At 57.7% G+C, this 23,111-nt stretch overlaps 1 protein-coding gene across 5 annotated transcripts in view; it reads left to right on the top strand.

The window, feature by feature from the left end:
- Positions 1 to 23,111, top strand: part of SLC38A10 (solute carrier family 38 member 10) — a 47,281-nt gene that overhangs the window by 7,769 nt on the left and 16,401 nt on the right. For 3 of the 5 annotated variants that reach the window (XM_058703937.1, XM_058703941.1, XM_058703939.1), the window contains exons 3-10: positions 2,750 to 2,795; positions 3,575 to 3,668; positions 3,875 to 4,018; positions 5,236 to 5,360; positions 8,168 to 8,270; positions 9,197 to 9,379; positions 13,205 to 13,316; positions 14,390 to 14,496. In XM_058703937.1, coding sequence (XP_058559920.1) covers positions 2,750 to 2,795; positions 3,575 to 3,668; positions 3,875 to 4,018; positions 5,236 to 5,360; positions 8,168 to 8,270; positions 9,197 to 9,379; positions 13,205 to 13,316; positions 14,390 to 14,496 — 914 coding nt within the window. Of the gene's footprint in view, positions 1 to 2,749; positions 2,796 to 2,861; positions 3,321 to 3,574; positions 3,669 to 3,874; positions 4,019 to 5,235; positions 5,361 to 8,167; positions 8,271 to 9,196; positions 9,380 to 13,204; positions 13,317 to 14,389; positions 14,497 to 23,111 lie in introns of those variants that run through there. The other 2 variants (XM_058703938.1, XM_058703940.1) reach the window with 2 other exon arrangements.

The following is a 23,111-nucleotide window of genomic DNA, read 5'->3' on the forward strand; positions in this document are numbered from 1 at the left end:
TGCCTCACCCAGACGTGAGTCTATGATGGTTTTGCGGTGTGGTGATCCCCCGCGGTGGTCACGTGCTGCCCCCTCCCTGTGACCCATGTGAAGGTGGCTGCCGGACAGGGAGCTCGGCTGGTCGGGAAATAGAGCGCCGGGCGGTTTTTGCTGTTGTTACTTCTGTGTGTTTGTGGCGTTGGCTGCTCACGGGCCGTGTTGGCAAATCTCATCCACTTCTTACCTCCTGCTTCCTCGCCCTGTGTAGCCTGCTTCACGTAGACTTTTCTAAACGTTGCCTTCAGAAGACAGACCTGCGGGCCAGTCCGCCTCCTCCAGTGGCCTCAGCCCCCGTGAGGCCACCCTGAGCCCGCACCCCGACCCGTGGAGTATGGCCGGTGCTTCCGAGCTCTCAGTTGTGAGCACCAGATGCTTTGGTGCTGTGTCCGTGGTCTCGTCATCCGACCTCCCGGGGGCCTGGTCAGCCTGCTGCCCGCTCCGGGGCCCGGGGTGGGGCCTGCAGGGGGCCTGTCCGGCCAGTTTTCTCCCTGCCTGTCTTCAGATGTGTGACCCACACGTGTGGGTACGCGGCTTGGGCACGAGGGCTATAAAGCCAAGCCTCCTGATGCCCAGGGGTCTCTACACCCTCATTTATGCAACAAATGTTTTATTGTCCTCTGTGCACGTGGCACTGGGGAATCAAATGCAGTCCGAGGCCCGGCTCTGGGGATGGCCGGGTTGCGGTCGCCGTCCTGTCTTGAACGGCACAGTTTAGTGTGCGCACCACCTCCTCTGCCCTGCTGATGCCGGGCAGTGGTCCGGAGGAGGCTTTGGACAGCTGGCGGAGAGAGCGGGAGCGCGGCCCGGCTCCCGCACTGAGCCCGGTGGTCTGAGAGCTCTGTGTCCGTGGCAGCCTCAGGGCCTTGGGCCGAGCAGTGGCCCCCAGGAGGAGCCGCCACCCTGTCTCCCAGGGAAGGACCGGGAGAGCCTCCTGGCACCAGTCCTAGCTCCGCACGAGTGCACTCCTTAGGCTGGTACGGGGCCACGCCTACTGCTTGTCCCCATGAGGCCCGGCCTGTTAGCTGCAGAGTGCCCATCACTGGCAGGGGGTGGGGGGGTGGGTGGGGGTGGGAACGGCCTGGCTTAGCTCTGGTCCACACCCAGACCAGATGGGGCTTGCTCAGAAACCCTCTTGCGGACGCCTGCCAGCCCAATGGGGCCGGTCTGGCACTGTGGTTCCACCCTTGAGGGGCAGTCCCGGGCCCCCTCTGCCCTTCCAGCACCGTGCCAGGCGGGAGGCTGGGGCTTGGGGGCTGCTGGGCATTTCTGTTTGAGACTCTGGGTTGGAGGTTGCTGAGAGATCTGCACTTGAAGCAGGGGCGGGGTAGGTAAAGAAAGGAGTGAGTGGGGAGGCCGGGAACTGGGACGGCCCGGTCAGGATGTCATTCTGAGTGTCTGGGTGAAGAGAGTCACGTCCCACCGTGCTCCTCTGCTTCACAGAGTGCCTTCCATTTTCTTGCTGTCCAGGATGCGGGCGCGTTCTGGAATTTTTTCTGGCAGCTGCTCTGAGCATTTGGAGTATGCTGTAGACATTCCGTCTCCTTGTGCAGAAGGAGAAGGACTGGGAGGGCCAGGAACGGGGCCACCTCTGCGGGGCACTGAGTTTCGGGTCACGTCCAGGGTTGTGCTGCCTGCCGGCCGTCCTTGGGGGCCTTGGAGCACCTCCCTTTGGTGACAGCAGACCTTCAGCTACTGGCTGCCGTCTGGAGTCCTTCGTTCGTGAAGGCCTCAACTTGGCCTTGAGTCTCCGGCGGGGAGTCAGACAAACCAGGGAGGCCCGCTCGTAGCCCGTGTCGCCTGTGCCAAGCTCCCTTGCTGTTGGCAGCTCTGTGCCTCTTCCGAAGTCATTTAAAAGTGACGAGTGTTGTTTGGACTCATTGACACCAACTGGCCTGCATGTTTCCTGCTCTCCGAGTCCCTCGGAGCAGGAAGCTGGGCTGTGCGCTCACACCCCCTCTCTGGTTGCCCCTGGGGGATGGGGACTTGCCTGGACGGCAGGGGATGCAGGGTTCCCGGACCGCTGTTCAGTCCTGGGAAGGGCCTCGTGGAGCCCAGCTCTTAACCTCTCATCTGCTCAAAGCCATTCTGTTGCCAAGAAGGAAGGACAGGCAACTCCCCTCCACCGTGGGACACGCTGTTCACCGTCCTGAAAAGGGGCAGGTCTGAGACCTCTTGTCCCCTCCCACCCAAAGTGCCCCACCAGAAAGGATTCTCAGAGTTTTCTTCTGAAATCACAGAGAGTGAACATAAGAGCCCTGAACCAGGTCCCTTTGGCGTGAGCCTGGAGAACCAGCGCTCTGGGGTGACGGGGAAGCGAGGTCGCCCGGCACTGTCTGTCCGCCCTGTCCCCGCCCTTCCCCCCGCCCGTGTGCACCTGCAGCCTCGGGCCCGGGCCGGCCTCCTTCAGGGCTGCGTGTGGGAGACTGCCACTTTGCAGGGACAGCTTTCCTTTGTTTTGTTTTGTTTTGTTTTGAATGAGAAAAGCCAACTGCCTGTGTCTTTCCTTTGCTTTGTTCTTTTTCCTGTGCTTTCCTTGATGGTAGACCGGAAGCAGCACGGAACCAAAATCCTAGCACGCTCTCCTCACGCCCGTGAAACTCCAGACCGCGGGTCCTTGTCACATGGCCGTCCTCACCTCGTTTTAGAGGCGTTTTTGGCGGCGCGCTTTCCGTGTTCTTGGCCGGGAGCTGACTCTCTGTTTCCGCCCTAGCGCTGCACGCCTACGGGAAAGCGGGGAAGATGCTGGTGGAGACCAGGTAGGTGGAGCGGCCTCGCCGACCTCACGCCCGCTGCCCTTCGTCGCCCGTGCTGAGAAGCCGGGGACGGCTGCTGCGTGAGCCACGTGCCTCAGACGTGCGTTGGTTTAGAAGGCTACCCTGTTCTGAGGTGTCGCCTACTAAGGAGTTGAGAGTTCGAGTTGGTGTTCTCTTGAAATGGTTAGAGTCGAGGGTGAAAGTCTTACTTAAGCCTCAGGACCGGACAGCTCGGAACACAGAGCGCAGCAGCGCTCGCTTGGCGGGGGCCCCTTCCTCGGCACCCCTCCCGAAGCCCATGCGCCCCCAGCCCCGCACGCTGTCGCCTCAGGGCGGCATCAGATTGGACGTGTCCTACCTTTCTCCCTTTGGAGTGAAGTTTGGCGAGAAGAAAAAATTGCCGGGAAATTGCCCTTGTAGACTTCTAAACCAGGGAATCGTGAACGCAGAAGAACAAGCCTCTCTGGAAGCAGTCGATTGTTCTTTTAACTTGAGCAGCATTGCGGGGCGCTTTGGTAGCTCCGGAAGGTGTGTGCAGCCCCCCGCGGGGAGGGAGGTCTGGTTGCTCAGCGTGCGTTGTGTGTGATAGGGCGCACTGCGCCCCCCAGCCCCGCAGACCGGTGAACGCTGGGCACCGCGTCTGCCATGGGGCCCGGCTCCGGGCGGTCGCCGGCCGGCCGTGATGATCGGCGGGGACTCCCGGGGCTCGACCCCTGGCCTCCTGCTGGGATGGTGCCCTCTCAACCCACCCCCCCCCCCACCCCCCCCCGCATTCTCCGCAGCATGATCGGGCTGATGCTGGGGACCTGCATGGCCTTCTACGTTGTGATTGGCGACTTGGGGTCCAACTTCTTTGCTCGGCTGTTCGGGTTTCAGGTAAGACACGCCCGGGCCCAGTACCCTGGAGGGTCCGTGGCCGCTCCTGCGGCGGTTCCGCGTGGCGCCCCTGTGGGGCCACTGCTCAGCCCCGTGCGGACGGGAGGGCCGGCGGGATGGGCCAGGGTTGGTTCCAGGCGCGCAGGTTCGTGACGCTGGGGGTCCCCCAGGGCGAGGCCTTCCCGGCATGCTCGGCTCCCCCCTAGGTGACCGGCACCTTCCGCGTGTTCCTGCTCTTTGCGGTGTCCCTGTGCATCGTGCTCCCACTCAGCCTGCAGAGGAACATGATGGCCTCCATCCAGTCCTTCAGCGCGATGGCCCTCATCTTCTACACCGTGTTTATGTTCGTGGTGAGTGGAGGCCGCCCGAGGCTCCGGGCTGCCCCCCCGCTGCCTTCTGGGGACGACGGGAACGTGGTTGGCAGCCAGAGTTATCCTCGTGAGCCCCGGTGGGGCGCACGGGCCGCCTGGCCTCGGGGGCCGTCGACGGCGGGGGAGGGGAGTCTTCCAGGGCGGGGGGTGCGGCCGACTCCCCAGGAGACAAAGTGTGGATGCTCCTCATTTTACGGAAAGACATTTTCTGTGTAGCTTGGGATCGGGAGGCTTGGCGCCAGTGTTTAGTCACGAGGGGGCAAGTTGTTTTCTCGATGACCGTGTACAGCCGGCCAGCTCTGGGGGGTCCGGTGTGGAGCTCACGCCTAGAATGCTCCTTTCCTATGAGTGCCCGGAGGCCCCTCGGAGCCGAGCCCTGGACCTGCCCGTTCACGGCGAAGGTCAGAAGCGCCCACTCCTGAGTGAACGGGGTGGAAATACTGCAGTGGGTTTTCCTCGGGACTCCGAGTGCTGGGGGGGGTGCGGCCAGCACCCCCAGTTGTGAGGGCCAGTGCGGTGATGGTCGCCCCTGCTCTCCAGGCAGCCCTGTCCTCTATGGGTTTGTCTTTTATTCTTTTTTAAAATTCGTGTATTTGAGAGAGAGAGAGAACGAGCGGGGGTGGGACAGAGAGGGAAAGAGAGAGAATCTCAAGCAGGTTCCGTGCTGTCAGCACAGAGCCCAATATGGGGTTCAAACTCACGAACCCCTGAGGCCACGACCTGAGCCGAAATCAAGAGTCAAACACTTGACTGACTGAGCCACCCAGGAGCCCCAGGTTTGTCTGGGTCGGGGGTGGCACTCGGCTGCCTCAGTTGGTGGAACGTGCGGCTCTTGATCTCCGGGTTGTGAGTTCGAGCCCCGTGTTGGGTGTAGGACTTACTTTAAAAAAAAAAAAAAGGAGGGACCTACCTGCCCAGTTTGTGGGGACCATCTGGGCCTCGCCGTGTCCTGTCTGTGCCGAGTCCCCAGTACAGGCAGCCGCCCGGAGGCCCAGGAGGGTCCTGCAGCAAGAGCTCCTGGTGGCTGCGTGCGTCCAGCCCGTGGCACAGCGGAGGGCAGCGGACTGGGGACCCCGGGCCCCGGCCGGCAACGCCAGCTCTTGCTGCAGGGGAGCACGTGGCCGAGGCCCCGGGGGTCCCGGGTCCCGTCTCGGTCGTCCGTGTGTTCTGAGCCCTCCCTTCTCGTCCTCGTGCAGATCGTGCTGTCCTCCCTCAAGCACGGCCTGTTCGGTGGGCAGTGGCTGCAGCGGGTCAGCTACGTGCGCTGGGAGGGCGTCTTCCGCTGTATCCCCATCTTCGGCATGTCCTTCGCCTGCCAGTCGTAAGTGCCGTCTGCTCCCAAGGGGCCCCAGGCGCCAGCGTGTTTCGTGGGGCGGGGGTCCGATGCAGGAAGTGGGCGTCGTCTGCTGTCTGTAATTGGTGACGCGGGCCACCAGCTTGCGATGCCTCGTTTCGCTGTGACTTGTCCCCCCTCCAAGTTGAGGGAGAGAGCTGTGTGTATTTTTATCGAGAGGGAACTCGACTTCATTCCTGAGACGGGCTGCTGGCAGTACTGGGGACAGTGCCCAGTTCGCCACCCCCCTCCCCGAAGAGTTGGCTGTGGGCAACACAGAACAGCCCAAAACCATCTGATTCACACAGTCCCAAGCATTTTGCCAAAACTGAGCTGTTCGTGTGAGAATATTTAAAAGGAAATTGCACAAACATTGACTTCCGACTGCCGCCGGGGCGCCTTCGGAGGGGTGTGCGCGTGCGCGAGCGTGCTTTCTCTCTGGCACACGGGGCTCTGTGAATGCAGATCAGGCGATTTCCAGAATTCCAGCAGCATTACCGTCCTCCCCGGATGACAAGAGCCAGTGATTCATGCCCGGTCGGAACGGTAACCCGCTCAAAAGAGAGGCGTAAATCCGGCACGGACGGGAAAAGACCATCAGTGCACGGGTGGGGGGGCGGGGGTGGGGGTGGGGGGCTGGCGGAGCAGCCCCCCACCCCCACCCCCCCGTAGCTCCGCTGGGCATGTATTGTGCCAATCGTAAACTAACGTGGCAGATAAATTTGCTCGTGCTGCTGTGTTTACACCCACATGCGGGATCCAAATCGTCACTTCCCGCTTGCTGTCTCTCTTGGCAGCTCGGTTTCCCACCAGAACGTGCTCCACGCTTGCTGTTTAATGTCCCCATTATAATCGGTGACAGAAGTTACGTTCTCTTACCACGTACCTAGTTACCGGTTGTCCTTTTTGTCTGTGAGTTTGCTTTTTAAAAAATAAACCCGTGGTTGGGCTTTTTGGTGATGGCCACGTAGCAGCCAGCGCACATCCTTTGGGTTTGGTTCTTAGGTCAGATTGTAGGTTCTGGAAGGGTTGTGGGCCCCCATCTTGTTCTGCTGCTTGCAGAGGGCGGCGGCCTGTAGATGCGCCCACATTCTCCGTAGTGAGCGGCTGTTGGGGGGCGGGGGGGGGTCCATGGCGCTTTTAGAGCTCGGCGTGACCAATCTGCCGACGTCCCCATCCTTAACAACACGTGCGTCTGCCAAGGGCAGAGATAGAGCTCTCCCCTCTCACTGCATCTGTGCACCAGAGCGCGTGCAGGACGGGGGACCCTGCCCGCCATTGCCAGGTGACCGCTAGGGGACCACCAGGCCCTTCCTGTGTGACTGGTCTCCTTCTTGCAGGGACGGGCCAGGTCTCTGCTTGGCCCTTGCTGTCTGGCCCTTTCTGGTCTTACTTCATAGTAATGAGTACCTGGTGCAGCACCACTAGGCTCCGGGGCCCGGAGAAGCAGCCGGGAGAACACTGAGCACAGAGAGGCCCGGAGCCCGTGGAGGCCGCTTGGCGGGGCGGGCGGTCTCGGTGCTCTGTGGAGGGCCGAGGTGGGGCGCCGTGGGTGTCTGTGGCTCCCACTGCCAGGGGCTTCTGGGGCACAGGCGGGATCAGAAGGGGCCACCGCCTTGGCCTTCCCACACCTGCTCGTGCCCACGTGCCGGGCACAAGCCCCTCCGCACAGTCCCTGCAGCTCCTGGTGTGTGCCGGGGGCCGCGGAAGGGAGGTCCCCGTCCGGGGGTCTGACCCCGCTCCCCCGAGTCGGCACTCGCCCGTGTGGACCCCGCCCCGGCCCGGGAGCTGCTCGGTGCCGAGACGTTTGTGTGGTGGCCCCCGCGTGTCCTCTGCCACGTGGGTGGGCTGCACGGCACGTGCAGCCGGGCGGAGGGGAAGGCGGCTGTACAGCGTGCCCCTGCCCACCGTGGGTGCCCTGACGGGACAGTGCACTCCAGCCGGGCCTTCTCACTGGTTTCCGCTGGCTTTTCGGTGACGTTTCCTCTCGCTCTCTTGAAGGTGGTTTAGGGGGTTGGCTCCACCGACCGTTCTGCTTGTCCATTCATTGACGACGATCTTCTGTGTCCCGACGCACCCCTGCCAGCTGGCATCCTGCATTCGTGACTGCTGGCCGTGGCCCCCTTGCCCCCATCCTTACGCCACAGTGCATGGGATGGAGGGTGGCCGCCTCTCCGTCATTCACCCCCAGGACAGTTCCATCCCTGCTGCCTCGTCTGGATGCCACCCCCCACCCCCCCCGCCCCGCCCCGCAGCCTCCCCTCCTGGGACCACACACAGACCTCCCTGTCCCCCCCCGCCTCTCCCCACCTGCTTCCCTCAGTGACTCCCTGTTCGCACGGAGCCCGGACGAGTCCCCCTCACACCCAGCAGCTCTGCACTCCCGGCCCTCGGACCGGCCCCGGTCACTGGCACTGAGGCGAGGGCAGGCGGCCTGGCCCCGCTTATGTCTGTTTGACTTTCTGTTCTTTTGACGGCCTGACCCGCTTCCTGTTTCTCCTGCGGGCGCGTGCTCTCTGCACAGGGGCCGCACTCCTGCTCCAGCGGGACACATGGCCTTGCATCCTGTGGCGCTTGTGAAATGTTTACAGAGAGCTCGTTTGGGGGTGGGGGGCGCTCCGGGTGCAAGTGGCTGCAGTCCGCCGTCCAAACCGTGGTCGGCCGTGGCCCCGACTTACTGTGGTGGCGGGTGTGCTTGGAAGGTGCTGGAGACTCGACCGTGGACCTGGGAACTAGGGAGCCACGGGGCGTATCTCCCTGGAATCCGCTTGTTGAAGTGGCTTGCGTTTCTACAGCCAGGTTCTGCCCACCTACGACAGCCTGGACGAGCCATCGGTGAAAACCATGAGCTCTATATTCGCCTCCTCCCTCAACGTGGTCACCACCTTCTACGTCACGGTAGGAGCCCTTTCGCGCCCTCTCCTGTCTCCCGCGTCAGGAACGGACTTGGCTCTTGGCCCCTTCCCCCCCATCCCCCCCCGTCCCCCCCACCCGCCACCAGCCTTGCCCTTTGTTCCTTTCCCACCCGGTGCCCGGTGGCCACGGGACAGACCCCCTCAGCTCGGCTCCACGGCCACCCGCAAGGCCGCTCTGCCCTGGGCGGCGTTGCCGTCGCTCCTGTTCCGGGGGGCGTTTGGGCGTCGGGACCGTTCCCAGGTTGCACTGGCTGGGAGGCTCCTTCGACTTCTCCGAGACCTTTGCCAGTCAGCTGTGGAAGGGAGCATGTCTGTTAATAGAAACTAGAAAGTGTAAAATCGCGGAGGAAGAAAATAACCTCCGATTCCAGCCCCCAGGTGCCGTTACAGTTGACATTTCGGTAGATTTTTTTTCCAGACTTCTTAGTGTTCCCATTTGTTCTGGTTTTCGCATCGCACACAGAATCATGGCTGTGCCGAGATCCCGGCTTGTTTCCCTGAGCCTCACGGCCTCTGCGTCGTGTCGGTTTCTGCAGATGGTCCACACAGATTGTTGTCCACGTGGTGGCCGCTGTGTCCGTCCTCGGGCGAGCACGGTGTGCCCCACGGCTCCCGGGTTTCGGTTTTGCACCAGATGAAGACCGGCCGCCGTGCGGGGCCTGCGGGGCGTCCGGAGGCTTCCTTCCGCTGGGGCGGCTCCGCTTCCCCGGTGCCTGCTGTCCCCGCGGGAAGCTCCCGGAGCCTCGGCAGAATTGAGCCTTCCGGTCACGGGGCTGGGGTGAGGTTTGTGAGCCAGAGTCCGACGTGCGCCATGGGCTTGCCGGAGTTGCTTGTGCAGGGTTCTGTGGCCGCCTCCGGGGGTGGGGAGCACGGCCCCACCTCCCGCCCTCCGCTGCTGTCCTTCCACAGGTGGGCTTCTTCGGCTACGTGAGCTTCACCGAGGCCACCGCGGGCAACGTGCTGATGCACTTTCCCTCCAACCTGGTGACGGAGATGATGCGCGTGGGCTTCATGATGTCGGTGGCCGTGGGCTTCCCCATGATGATCCTGCCGTGCCGACAGGCCTTGAACACACTGCTCTTCGAGCAGCAGGTAAGGCTCTCGAGGCCCTTCGGACCGCACTTGGCCAGGGAAATACTTTCCTGATCTGAATCGTGTTCTCTTTTGTTGGCTTTTGCTCAGTCTTTTCTTTTCTAGGTGGTGGTAGGGGGAGCTTTTCCTAGTTAAAAATGGAAAAGCTTTGGGACAGCCGGGTGGTTCAGGTGGTTGAGCGTCTGACCCTTGATTTCAGCTTGGGCCATGATCCCAGGTCATGGGATCGAGCCCTGCATTGGGCTCCATGCTGAGTGTGGAACCTGCTAGAGATTCCCTCCCTCCCTCCCTCTCTCTCTCTCTCTCTCTCTCTCTCTTTCCCTCCCCCCCCCCCAGCTCATGTATTTGCACATGCGCGTGCTCTTTCTCTCTCTCAAAAAAAATTAAATTAAAAAAATGGAAAAGCTTTGATTAAAGTGAAATCTTTTATAGGGACTTACCTTAATTAAAAAATAATTTTTATATATTTTATATGTTTATTTTGAGAGAGAGGCACACGCGTGCACAGGAGAGGGGCAGAGAGAGCGGGAGAGAGAATCCTATGCAGGCGTGTGCTGTGAGCACCGAGCCCGACCAGAGCTCCATCCTGCGAACTATGAGATCGTGACCTGAGCTGAAATCAAGAGTCAGCACTCAACTAACTGAGCCACTAGGCACCTCGGAATTTCTTTAATGTTTATTCTTTTTTTTTTTTTTTAATTAAAAAAACCAATTTTTAGGTTTACTTACTTTGAGAGAGACAGCACAAGCAGGGCAAGGGCAGAGAGAGCGGGGAACAGAGGATCCAAAGCAGGCTCTGTGCTGACAGCAGAAAGCCCGATGTGGGGCTTAAACCCACGAACCACGAGATCATGACCTGAGCCAAAGTCAGACACTTAACCGACTGAGCCACCCAGGCGCCCCAAATGTTTATTCATTTTTGAGAGAGAGCGTGAGTGGGGTAGGAGCAGAGAGAGAGGGAGACACAGAATCTGAAGCAGGCTCCGGGCTCCAACCCATCAGCACAGAGCCTGATGTGGGGCTCAAACCCACGAACCGAGAGATCATGACCTGAGCCGAAGTTGGACGCTCAAACGACTGAGCGACCAGGCACCTTGGGATTATTATTATTATTACTTTTTTAAGCCAACTTTGGAGAGAAGAGCTGGAACGAAGGGGTCTGTTCACATGGGGCGCGTGGAGAGTGTCTGGGCAGCGAAGGCCCGCTCCCGTGACTATACAGCCCCCTGCTGTCATCCCCAAAACAGCGATGCAGCAGGAAACTGGGCCCTTGAAGCTGTGGAATGTGTGGGAACGTGGAAGAGCCACTTTGTGACGATGGCCAGGTCGGCACTGGGGTCGGCGCCCGGTGCTCTCCATGCTGGTGGAACTTAAAGTTTCAGCAGTTTGACAGAAGCTTCCAGAAGAGGCTGAGTTTCGTTCACTTTCATGTGTGCACTCAGGGCCCTGCTTAGCCCTTTATGAGACATTTTCCCCTGCATGGGTTGGAACTGGAAGTTTCTCTCGGCTCTGTGTTGCCCAGTCAAAAACAGAAGTTCTGTGTCACAGTTCGTGCCCCAAGTTGTGGGAGTCCCCGTCCTTCTCGGGAGCCCACAGCCTCGCAGCTTTTTTCGCAGCTTCTTTCCGTGGCCGTGTCTTGTGACTCTGGCCTGAGGTCCTTGAGTCCGGTCTGCGGTGTCAGCCGGGACTCCTGGTGGCCGCACAAGTTCCGCGTGAACTGCCGAGGCCGTAGAGCAGGTGGGGAGTTTGGGGTCTTGAACTCCAGGAGACGGGGGGTCCGGTAGCCAGATTGGGGAGGGCGGGTTGCCGGGGCCTCCAGAAGAGCTAGAGTGGGGCCTGCTGTCCACGTGGTTGGCATGCGCTCGAGGCGGCCACCCCCCCAACCCCCCGCCCCCACTGGTGGTGCCACCAGAGACGGCACCTCGTGGCAAAGGCTGAGTCCTGAAGGACTGACGGCCCTTCCACCTCCGGTTTGTCCCCCTCACCCCCCATCGTTCAGGAACCTGGGCGCCAGGCATGGCACGACGTCGCACTTTGTCTCTCGGGGGTGGTGGCTGGGTCGGCTCCCCGCCCCACCTCTGCACGGTGAGTTGCTCGCGTCCATCTTTCACGGTCTGTTGCCAACACCCGCTTAGTGTATGAGCGGCATTTGTGCCTCTGTATATAATGCATTTTTATCGTTTACATTATTTTTTTTAACGTTTATTTTGAGAGAGAGACAGAGCACGAGCGGGAGAGGAGCAGAGAGAGAGGGAGACACAGAATCCAAAGCAGGCTCCAGGCTCCAGGCTCCGAGCTGTCGGCCCAGAGCCTGTCGCAGGGCTCGAATCCACGAGCAGTGAGATCATGACCTGAGCCAAAGTCGGACACTTAACCTGCTAAGCCAGCCAGGCACCCCAATTTTTATCGTTTAAGAAGTAAAATCCATGGTGGCAGTAGAGGAAATGGTAAATCAAGGAAAAAAACTCAGGTGGCTGGGTGGCTCAGTCGGTTGAGCATCCCACTCTTGATTTCGGTTCAGGTCAGTATCCCGGGGTCGTGGGATCGAGCCCCACGTTGGGCTCCATGCTGAGCACAGACCCTGTTTGAGATTCCCTTTCTCCTCCTCACTGGCTTGTGCTCACGCCCCCCCCCCCCCCAAAATAAAGACAAATAAATAATTAAAAAGGTTCTCTCTCTCCCTCTGCCCCTCCCCCCCACTCGCATGTTCTCTCTCTCTCTCTAAAATAAAAAATAAAACTTTCAAAAATGAAGAAAGAGACTTCATCTGTGTCTCTCCGTCCTCCCACAGATGACGTGGCAAGCGTGTGTCTCTTTAGAGTCCTTCCCTGAGTGCACTCCCGTCTGCGAGTGCGTGTCTCCGTGGAAACCGCGAACACCTCCCCGCCCTTGCTCTGGGTCCCAGCTCTTGTGGGTGCTCCGGTCGTCGCGGGGCGTTCACGCGTGACCCCTCGGGGGTGACTCTGTCCCGACCTCCTCCGCACATGGAGCTTCCCCTTCCCCCCCTCATCTTGGAGTCCCGGGGAGGTTTCTAGGCAGGAGTTCTCGGGTCCAGAGGGGTAGCCCTAACAGCCCCTCTCGCCAGACCAGGTGCGAGCCGTCCTCCTAAGCCGCTCAGAAAGTCGGGCTGCGGCCGTCCTAAGAAAGCCGCCTGCGTCAAGGTCTATTCTGGAAATCGGGTGCTTTGCACTTCTGGTTATGGAAGGTTCTGAGGCTCCCCCGGAGAGGTGTTTCCCAGCCCACGAGCGGGAACCGCGGTCGGCCCCTCCTGTGTGCCCAGCGCTGCTCTGGTGCGCGGGCCTTGGTTACACGGCGCGGCGTCCTTTCCTTCCTCTCGGGCTGCCTGTCCAGCGCCTGGAAGGGACAGTGGGTGGCACCGGGTGGCACGAGGGTGTGCCGGGAGTGGGCGCCCCGGGGCTCCCGCTGCGCTCTGAAGCCATCAGCCGGTGTGCGCGGGGCTGGGGCTGGGCTCTGGTGTCCGTGCTGCTGCCACGCGGCGCTGTTCTCCGTCTCTCCCGCGGGTTGCTCTAAAGGAAGACGGAAGGATTTGCCGCTCACGTGTCGAGAAACGGAGTTCTCCAGTTTCCCTTCCCCGCCGGACGTGAGGCGCAGCCTGTGCCTTCCTGGCGTCTCGCTGGTTTGGGTTTCCGGTTCCCAGTCACGTTGCCGAGCCGGGCCGTGCCGTGTCTGGAGCGCGGCTGGCGGCCTCGTCCTCGCCCTCGCCCGTCGGCGACACAAGGCAGGGCCCTTTGAGGGCGTCCTGGCTGGAGCGCGGGGAGGAGATCAGTCACTTCGAAACCTTTGTGTTTGTTTTCTTTCACCCAGCAGAAAGATGGCACCTTTACCGCTGGGGGGTACATGCCCCCTCTGCGGTTTAAAGCGCTCACCCTCTCTGTCGTGTTTGGAACCATGGTCGGTGGAATCATGATCCCAAACGGTGAGTGTGGGGGGGAGGCTGCTCCGGGGCCCGATCTCCTGCCCGCCCTCTGCCTGTCCCCCATCCTCCTGCGTCCCTGTGTTACGCGTAGGGACCCCGGAGCCGTCCCTGCCTGGAGTCTCATTCAACCAGGACACATCCCAGAGTCTCCTGCCACCCTCCCTGGTGTCCTAGAACAGTCTAGACACTCAGTGAATCTTTGGCACCCCAAGAAAAGCGTGGGACGAACGTCTCAGCTTCAGGGAACCACAAGCACACGCAGAAACCTGAGCAGTTGAGCCCTGGGTGGAGACGGAGGTGCGGGGACGCAGGCCCGGTTTGTGAAAACGAGGGGCTACGGCAGGTCCTGTGCTCTTGACTCCCGGTTTTGATGACACATCACCGAGGGAGGACCTGAGCGGGGTCTGAGCTCTCAAACGCGTTCTCCCGGACAACACAGAGCTTCCTGCCATCGGATACCCGGCGGGGCCTGCGTGCGCTCCCCCCAGGTAACCGGCCAGGCGTCCGCCCTCCACGCGTCCTGGCTTCCACACACGTCCGAGGACCCGTCCTGCTCCGTCTCTCGCCGAGCGAGGCGGAGGGGGTGGTGGTTTAAGATGAGCCATCCGAGAAGCCCCTGCTGGACGCCCACGTGCTCTGGGAGGAACCAGGGCGGTGCTCTCGGGGCTCGCTTTGGGCCGGACCCTACGGAGAGACGCCCGCTCCTGCCTCGCCAAGGCCCACACGGTCGAGGGAGGGAGCCGCGTTGGCCCCGTTTCACTGGCCAGGAACTGAGGTGCAGGCAGCATGGAGCTAGCCTGAGACTCCACGGCCGGGAAGGCGTGGCCTCTTGGCCTCTGGTTCTCCTGGGGCCGCCGGCCCCACGCCGTGCCCCCCTGTAGCCTCGGACGGCGTCCCCTTCAGTGTGGCTGTGGGCACGGGAGGGGTGCCTCCGCTCCCACTCGTGTTCTGGAGGCGTGCGTGGAGGGGCCTCGTGGCAAGGGGCTTGCTCGCCTGGGCCTGCCGAGAGCTTTCATTCGGTCCCTTGCCGGAGCCGCTGGCCCTCACCCCTCCCTGTTGCTTCCTGTTGCCAGTGGAGACGATCCTGGGCCTCACGGGCGCCACGATGGGAAGCCTCATCTGCTTCATTTGTCCGGCTCTGATCCATAAGAAAATCCACAAGAACGCCCTTTCCTCCCAGGTGAGTGTGGCTCGGCCCCACGGGCTGGGGCTGGGCTCGGGGCGAGGCGGGGGGTCGTGCTGTCCCACGAGGGCTTCTCAGGAGGCGAGGTCCTTGGTCCGGATGGCGCAGGAGGCACAGGGTCAGGCCACACACCGCTGCCATGCGGACGTGGGGAGGTTCCCGGGGGCCAGGTGTGTGTGTCGCACCAGCTTCCTCAGCCGAGCGCCGAATACCGGAGTGCTTTTGTGCGACTGTGTGTCTGGACGGTGAGTGGCGCTTCCGTGAGTGTGTGTGTGCTGCACACTTCGCACCCCTCCCCCAGCTCCTCCTTCCCCCCCCCCCCACCGCCGCGGCGCCCCCACTGTCTCCCTGGACCGCGTGATGGGGTGCCCTCTGCCGCGTGGAGACAACTGTGATGACTGTGTGTGTGCCCGAGTGCAGGGATAGACTTGCCTCTTGCCAACCTGGTAGGGGCTTGCTGAGTTCTTCCCCTCCGGTGTGGTTTGGTGACTGTTTCAGGAGTACCGTGTACTTTGCATACAGCAGAACCCCTAATTCTCTGCGCACGGCCTGACCCCTTGCTAAGTGAACCCAGCCACAGAGCCACCGTCCGTGGCAGGTTTAGAACATTCCAGCACTCGAAGGCTCCCTGGGGTGCCTCACAGTCTTTCCCCTCCAAAGGTTACTGCTCGTCTGTCTTCTGACCTCTTGGAAAAACTTCGCATGTCTTCGAGTTGGGGTAAATGGAGTCTAACAACGCGTGTTTGTGTACGTCTGGCCTCCTTACCCAAGCGTCACATCTGTGGCCAGCTGTGTCGCCGAGGGGTCGGGCAGCTTGCCTCTTCTTGCTGCGTGACATCGCATGGTTCCCCCGGGGCAGGCGGTGGGGCCCTCCACGAGACTCTTCTGTGATGTGCGTGCAGCACGTCGGTGATTCGCTGAGGCAGGGGTAGCGGGTCCCGGGCTTACGTCCCCCGGCTTCGGCAGCTCTTGCCAAACTTCTGCCGGTTTTCCAAAAGTGGTCTTCGGGCCCCACGTTAGGGTTCCAGCTGCTTCTGCATCTGCTGTCCTGGTCACAGATGCTAGTCCTTCCGAGGGCTGTGCGGCTCAGTCAGTCGAGCGACCGACTTCGGCTCAGGTCACGATCTCACAGTTTGTGAGTTCGAGCCCCGCGTCGGGCTCTGTGCTGACGGCTCGGAGCTCGGAGCCGGCTTCGGATTCTGTGCCTCCCTCTCTCTCTGCCCCAACCCACTCGCATTCTGTCTCCCTCTCTCTCAAAAATAAATAAACATCAAAAAAATTAAAAAAACAAATTTGCAGTTCCCAGATGACTAGTGGTGTTGAGCCCCCTCACATGGGCATGTCCATCGTGGGAGCCTCTGTAACTGCCTTTCACGTCTTGTCCCGTTTCAGCTAGTGGGTTGTTGGTCTTTCTTTTTATAAACAGTTTTTTTTTTTCTTTTAAAAATTTAGTTTAGTTTATTTATTTATTTATTTATTTTTTAACGTTTATTTATTTTTGAGGCAGAGAGAGACAGAGCATGAACAGGGGAGGGCAGAGAGAGAGGGAGACACAGAATCGGAAACAGGCTCCAGGCTCTGAGCTGTCAGCACAGAGCCTGACGCGGGGCTCGAACTCACGGACTGTGAGATCATGACCTGAGCCGAAGTCGGACGCTTCACCGACTGAGCCACCCAGGCGCCCCTAGTTTATTTATTTTAGAGAGAAAAAGAAAGAGTGGCACAAGGGCCATAGGGGGAGAGAGAGAGAGAATCCCATGAAGGGCAGAGAGAGAGGGAGAGAGAGTGCAGAGCCGGAAGCAGGGCTTGAGCTCACGAACTGTGAGATCATGACCTGAGCCGAGGTTGGATGCTTAACCGACTGAGCCACCCAGGCGTGCTGTCTTTCTCTTAATGATTTTGTGGAAGTTCTTAGAAGATTCCGGATCTAAATCTTTTTTCAGAAATACCTACTGCAGATGTTTTTGCTCTTGGTGACCTTTTCACTTTCTTCATGATACCTTTTGACCAACAGCTGTTCTTAATTTTTTTCTATTTTTTTTTTTTTTTAACATTTATTTTTTTAATTTTTGAGACAGAGAGAGACAGAGCATGAGCGGGGGAGGAGCAGAGAGAGAGGGAGACACAGAATCCGAAGCAGGCTCCAGGCTCTGAGCTGTCGGCACAGAGCCCGACGCGGGGCTCGAACTCACGAACCGTGAGATCATGACCTGAGCCGAAGTCGGACGCTTAACCGACCGAGCCACCCAGGCACCCCCAGCTGTTCTTAATTTTAGTGTACTTCGGTTTTTCACCCTTCTTTTGCTGGGTGCTTTTTATGTGCTGTTTTAGAAATGTTTGCCCACTGCAGGGTCCTACGGATAGCCTCCTGTGTTAGACTCTGGAAGCTTTTATCATTCACATTCAGATGCACACTCTGTCTGGAACGGATGGGGAGGTAGGGTGAGGGCTTCTAGCTGATTGCACCCTCTGTCCCCGCCACTGAGGTGGCCCTGCTATCACCGGTCACCTGTGCCCTCAGGGGACTGCTGGGGACGCCTCTGGGGCTGGTCTGTCCGGCTGTCCTGGTGCTGGCGTGGCCCTGCTCCGAGTGCGGGGGCTTTACAGTGAGTCTGCACGTCAGGCAGCGGGAGCTCCTTCCTTCGTTCTTCTGCAAGGGGGTCCCCGCTGTCTCTGTGTCAGTTTTCAGCCCCCTCCACACAGCCGTGTTGGGTTTCGATGGGGTTGCAGCAAACCATAGACACAAGAACCGCTACTGCCCTTCACGGCACAGCGTTTCCTCATTTTCATTCTGTCTTCTTTGCCCATGGTTTCTCTTTAGATTTCCAGACCTTTGGGGTTCCTGGTAACCTTTTGTACTACTGTTTTCAAGCACGATCCCCTTGTGGTTGGAGAACATACGCTGAAGAACTTGAATTTCAGCGCTTTGACATTTCTGAGGCCTGTTTTGTGTCCCAGCACGTGGTCTTCTCCAGTGGATGCTCAGGGCCTGTGGGTGGTTAGACCGTTTACTGACTGCGATTTTCAGATCTTACGTGGTCTTGCTCGTTTTTTGACCTCGTGTATCAGGGGAAAGACAGGACAAGTCAGGCCGTAATTGTAGGTTTGTTTATTTCTCCTTTTAGGTGTATCAGTCTTTGCTCTTTATCTTGAAGCTATGTTATTAGGAGCATATCGTTTTAGGCTGGTTGTTTCTTGTTAAAACTAACCGTTTTTGGGGCGCCTGGGTGGCTCAGTCAGTTGAGCAACCAGCTTCAGCTCAGGTCATGATCTCGAGGTTCATGAGTTCGAGCCCCGCATTGGGCTCTCTGCTGTCAGTGCAGAGCCCGCTTGGGATCCTCCGTCCCCGCTCTGTCTCTGCCCCTCCCCTGTTTGTGCTCTCAAAAATAAACAAACATTTAACTTTTTTTTTTTTTTTTTAAACCCAACTAACCCTTTTTCCTGTGAAACGTCTCTTTTTATCTTTGGGACTGCTTCTGTCCTTAAAGTTGGTCTTGTCTGATATAGCGTGACTAACTTGACTTTGCTTTGGATTAATATTTACACAGTATAGTTTTCTATCCTTTTTTGATCTCTCTATGCTTTTTATATCTGTGGTATGTCTTAGATAACAGCATGTAGTTGGCTTTTGTAGTGTTTTGTTTTTATCCAGTTTGTTAATAAGAGTATTTAAGGTTAAAAAAAAAAAAAAAGAGTAAGATTTTTTTTTTTTTAACATTTATTTATCTTTGAGAGACAGAGAGAGACAGAGTATGAGCAGGGGAGGGGCAGAGAGGAAGGGAGACACAGAATCTGAAGCAGGTGCCAGGCTCCAAGCTGTCAGCACAGAGCCTGAGGCAGGGCTCAAACCTACAAACCATGAGATCATGACCTGAGCCAAAGTCGGATGCTTAACCACTACTCAGGCACCCCAAGATTTTTTTTTTTTTTTTCAATGTTTTTTATTTATTTTTGGGACAGAGAGAGACAGAGCATGAACGGGGGAGGGGCAGAGAGAGAGGGAGACACAGAATCGGAAACAGGCTCCAGGCTCCGAGCCATCAGCCCAGAGCCTGACGCGGGGCTCGAACTCACGGACCGCGAGATCGTGACCTGGCTGAAGTTGGACGCTCAACCGACTGCGCCACCCAGGCGCCCCAAGATTTTTACACTTATTCATTTTTTTTTTTTTTTAGAGACAGAGAGAGACAGAGCACAAGTGGGGGAGGGGCAGAGAGAGAGAGGGAGACACAGAATCTGAAGCAGGCTCCAGGCTCCGAGCCGTCAGCACGGAGCCCGACGCGGGGCTCGAACTCACAAACTGCGAGATCGCGACCCAAGCCAAAGTCGGACGCTCAACCGACTGAGCCACCCGGGCGCCACCCCAAGATTTTTTTATAGGGAATATAATTACTGATTTGGGGGGATTAAAACTTCCATCTTACTCTTTGTTTTTTATTTGTCCTATCTGTTCTTTTTTTGTTTGTTTCTTTCTTGCTGACTTTTGGATAAGTCAGGCATTTTAAGTATTCGTCTTTTTTTTTTTTTTTAATTTTTTAATGTTTATTTTTTTGAGAGAGAGATGGAGTGTGAGCAGGGAGGGGCAGAGAGAGAGGGAAACACAGAATCCAGAGCAGGCTCCAGGCTCTGAGCTGTCAGCACAGAGCCCGATGCGGGGCCGAACCCCTGAACCACGAGATCATGACCTGAGCCAAAGTCGGACAATTAACCGACGGAGCCACCCAGGTGCCCCTTAAGTATTCACCTTTTTATTTTTCTCTTAGCTGGAGTTGCACATCTCTGTTCTAATGGTTATACAAGGCAGTTTAATATGGATCTTAGAGTTGGCTATAAATTATTTTTACCATTTCCCGGATAAGACAAGTATCCCATGATATTTTGCCTCGGTTTACCTTCCTTTAGCCTTTGGTGCTGTTGTTTTTGTGTATTTTAGTTTTAAAACTTCTTTTTTTATGTGTATTTTAATTACATATACATTTTAAACATCACAAGATACCATTACTGTTTTAAGTTGTCAGTGTTATTTATATTGATCCTTTGCAGCCTCTTGGTTTTCTGTCACTTGGTCCTGTCTTCTGGTGTGCTTGGTAGTTTCTGTTTGAGAACTGGTAGAGATTCTGAAAGATGCTGCCTTCCAGCAGACAGAGGATGGGCAGGAGGCCCGTATTCAGTTGAGGTGAGTCTGTTTGTGGTTTGCCTCACTACTAGGGCACAGCCCTTCCAGGGTCTCAGCTCAACGCCATCGCCCTCACACTGCTAAATTCTCCGCTTAGCTTTGATTTTCTTGGCAGGTGCTCCTTGCGCCTCTCTGCGTAGCTGGTAGCTGGCATGTGCCTTGGGGAGAACTGCACACGGGGTATGGGTGCCCATCTCCAAGGATGGTGGCGCTTGAGTTCTGGATGCTGGAGCGCCCACACCCTTAGCCCCTGGTGCCCGCCTTGCATGTTGTGCCAGCTCCAGGCTGCTGCTCTCTTGCCTGGTGCTCAGTGCCACGGGTCGGGAGGAGCCGGGGCCTCTGTGCTGGCCTCCATCCTCACAGGCAGTCTCAGTGGCCCAGGTTGTCTGCTGCTATCTTCAACTCGGTGATTTTAGTGAGTTCTGGGAATTAACTAGCCCATGACTGCCAGATTGCACACGTTTTTTCCTTCATCAAGTCCCAGAGTTTTAGTCCCTCAGACTCTTATCAGGGAAAAAAGTCATTGTTAGAAAGGCCCACCTCTCAGTATGATTTTTAAAAATTCTTTTCCTCGGTTCTCGTACTGTCATGACTTCGTTTTTTTCCCCTTTGAATCTTTGATCATCTGTGTCTTATTTTGGGGTAAGAAGCAAAGCCGACTCATTAGCTGTCGCTCTGTCCCTGACGTGCCGTGTTACTGCTCCCACGTGTATAGATGCTTGCGTGTGCATGGGCCTCACGTGGGACTTGCATTCAAAGGTACCGCTGGTGGGGGTGCCTGTGTGGCTCAGTCAGTTAAGCCTCCCACTTCGGCTCAGGTCATGATCTCACGGTCTGTGAGTTTGAGCCCCACGTCGGGCTCTGTGCTGACAGCTCAGAGCCTGGAGCCTGCTTCGGATTCTGTGTCTCCTCCTCTTTCTGCCCTTCCGCCTCTCATGTGCACGCTCACTCTCTCTATCTCTCAAAAATAAATAAACATTAAAAAAATTTAAAAAACAAAAAAAAAGTATCTCTGGCCTGTCCTGTCGTGCAGCCATCCACGCTGCTCGCTGCCATGGCCCGTGGTAGCACAGGGGCCCCTGCACTGTGACGCATCGTTCTGGAGACTTTTTTTAAAATTTGGATCCAACTATTTTTTTTAAGGCGTATTTATTTTTAGTAATCCTACACCCAGTGTGGGGCTTGAACTCAACCACCCTGAGATCAAGAGTCACATGCCCACCCCCGTGGCCTCCTGACTGAGCCAGCTAGGCACCCTGCCCTGGAAACGTTTTAATTCTGATCTCTTGTCCTCACTCTTATTCTGGATGTGCTCGCCTGTGCATTTTCCATATGAATGTTCGAATTAGCCGATCTGACTCTTAACAAAACTAAATCCAGCTTTTTGGTTTTTGGTCGAGTTGGAATTCACTGAAACTGTAGGTTAATTTGGAAAGTGCCATCTTTCCGCTCTAGCTGATCTGCAGTGTGTACGGAGCAGCCTTCCTGGGCGTCCCAGGGTGTGGTGTCCTGTCCGCCTCTCCCAGGCTGTCCCGTGCGTCTGCGCCACCCGGATCTCCTTTTCTGCAAAAGCTCTTCTCCCTGCTTGTGTGTAGGGGCCTGTCTCCTTCACATGTCAGCTCTTTACCCACCGTACAGGGTCTCTGATAATCTCACCTCCTCCTTTCCAGGGGTTACGACTTCTCTTTCCTCGTGTGCGTGTCCTGCCCCTCTGGCCGTGGTGCTGGCAGTGGGCGGGGCTGGCAGTGGGAGGAGTGGCAGTGGGAGGGGCTGGCAGTGGGAGGGGCCTCCTCCCTCAGCGGGGACAGCTCCTGGTCTTTAACCGGTGAGCCTGGTGCTGGCTATGGCTTCGCGCATGGAGAATTCCATACGTTCACACACCTCTGCACATACACCTACATAAACACACACGGAATCGTGGCAGAGAAGCCCCTCTCTGTGCCTGCTTTACTGTGTTTTTTAAATTTTTTTAACATCTATATATTTAGTTATTTTTGAGAGAGAAAGAGAGAGCAAGTAGGGGAGGGGCACAGAGAGAGGGAGACAGAATGCCAAGCAGGCTCCAGGCTCTGGGCTGTCAGCACAGACCCTGATGTGCTGCTTGAACCCACGAACTGTGAGATCATGATAAATTTTTTTTTAATGTTTATTTATTTTTGAGAGAGAGAGAGAGAGAGAGAGCCAGCAAGTAGGGGAGGGTATGGTTTTTTAAATCTAGAGAGCACACTGAATTGTATTAACCATTTGTGGAGAAGGTGGTTAAGTTTCTCCCTCTGACTTAGCGCCCTGGTGAGTTGTATCACAAGTCAGTTCTGGAGTGGACCATCTGACCGTGGCATACCTTTCACCTGCTGCTGCCTTTTGTTTGCGTTTTGTTTCCGAACATGTAGCTTTCACATGTTGAGGAAAACATCTCCCAAGGGACACACTTGGAAATGTGGCTGGAGGTCGGTGCGCATAGACCTGGGGCCCTGGGGGCACCTGCTTGGCTCCCGTCTCCTTTCTGTCCCAGGAGCTCCAGGTGCTGCTCCTGTCAAAGGCACAGACTGGGCATCGGGCCCAGGGTCTGCTCTCCCCAGCCCACCTGAGTGCTCCTTGACACAACAGTGCTTGTCCCTGGACACCGGCCTAGACAGGAGCTGGACTGGGGGTGCGTGGGTGATGGGTGTGTCGGGGCAGGGCTGCAGAAAGTCCCAAAAGAAGGAGTGTCCTGAGAAACATTCTGGAAGGAGGAGCAAGGACTGTGCAAACACCATGAGCCCTTAGTGAATCGAAAAGGAACATTATCTGCCATAGTGCATTCATTCTTTATCTTGAGAATCAGAGACTACATTAGAGCGTCTGTCCGGTCCTGACCTAGGTGGAGGGTTCTGGAATTGGCGCGCTGCGTCCTAGAAGCCAGCAGGGGGCTCAGGAGCCATGGGAGGGGCCCCCGGAAGAGAGCAGAGGTTCTGCGGGCGCCCAGGGCATGGCCTGTGCAGCTCACCGGTGCAGCCATTCTCCGGGCGCCCAGCGGGCAGCAGCTGACCCAGGCAGGGCCGGAAGGTTGGCTCTGTGCTCCTGGAAGGGCGCGAGTGAGTCAATGCACACCGAGTCTTGGATTCCAGTGAGTCACCCCACGTTGCCTGCTGACCTCGACCGGAGCCCGACACCGGAGACCCTCCGGCTGGGATCTGTGGGCTGGGGCCGGAGTGCCCGTCAGACACTGGCCGTGCTGACCCGGAGACCAGAACCAGGGCGCGTGGCCGCAGGCTGGCCCGAGCCCGTCTCCAGGTGTGTGTTCATCCTTGGGGTGCAGAATTTGAGCCTGTGTGTTGTTCACATAGGCTTCCGTGTGCGAAGCAAAAGGGAACCTTTTCCGTGCCCCTGGGTGCCTTTCTCTCTGAGTCCGGGACCTCAGCAGATCTGGAGGTTACAGGTCACCGCTTGAGGGGTA

The sequence above is a fragment of the Neofelis nebulosa genome, chromosome 16, assembly GCF_028018385.1.
Source record: "Neofelis nebulosa isolate mNeoNeb1 chromosome 16, mNeoNeb1.pri, whole genome shotgun sequence".
Taxonomy (NCBI): Eukaryota; Metazoa; Chordata; class Mammalia; order Carnivora; family Felidae; genus Neofelis; species Neofelis nebulosa.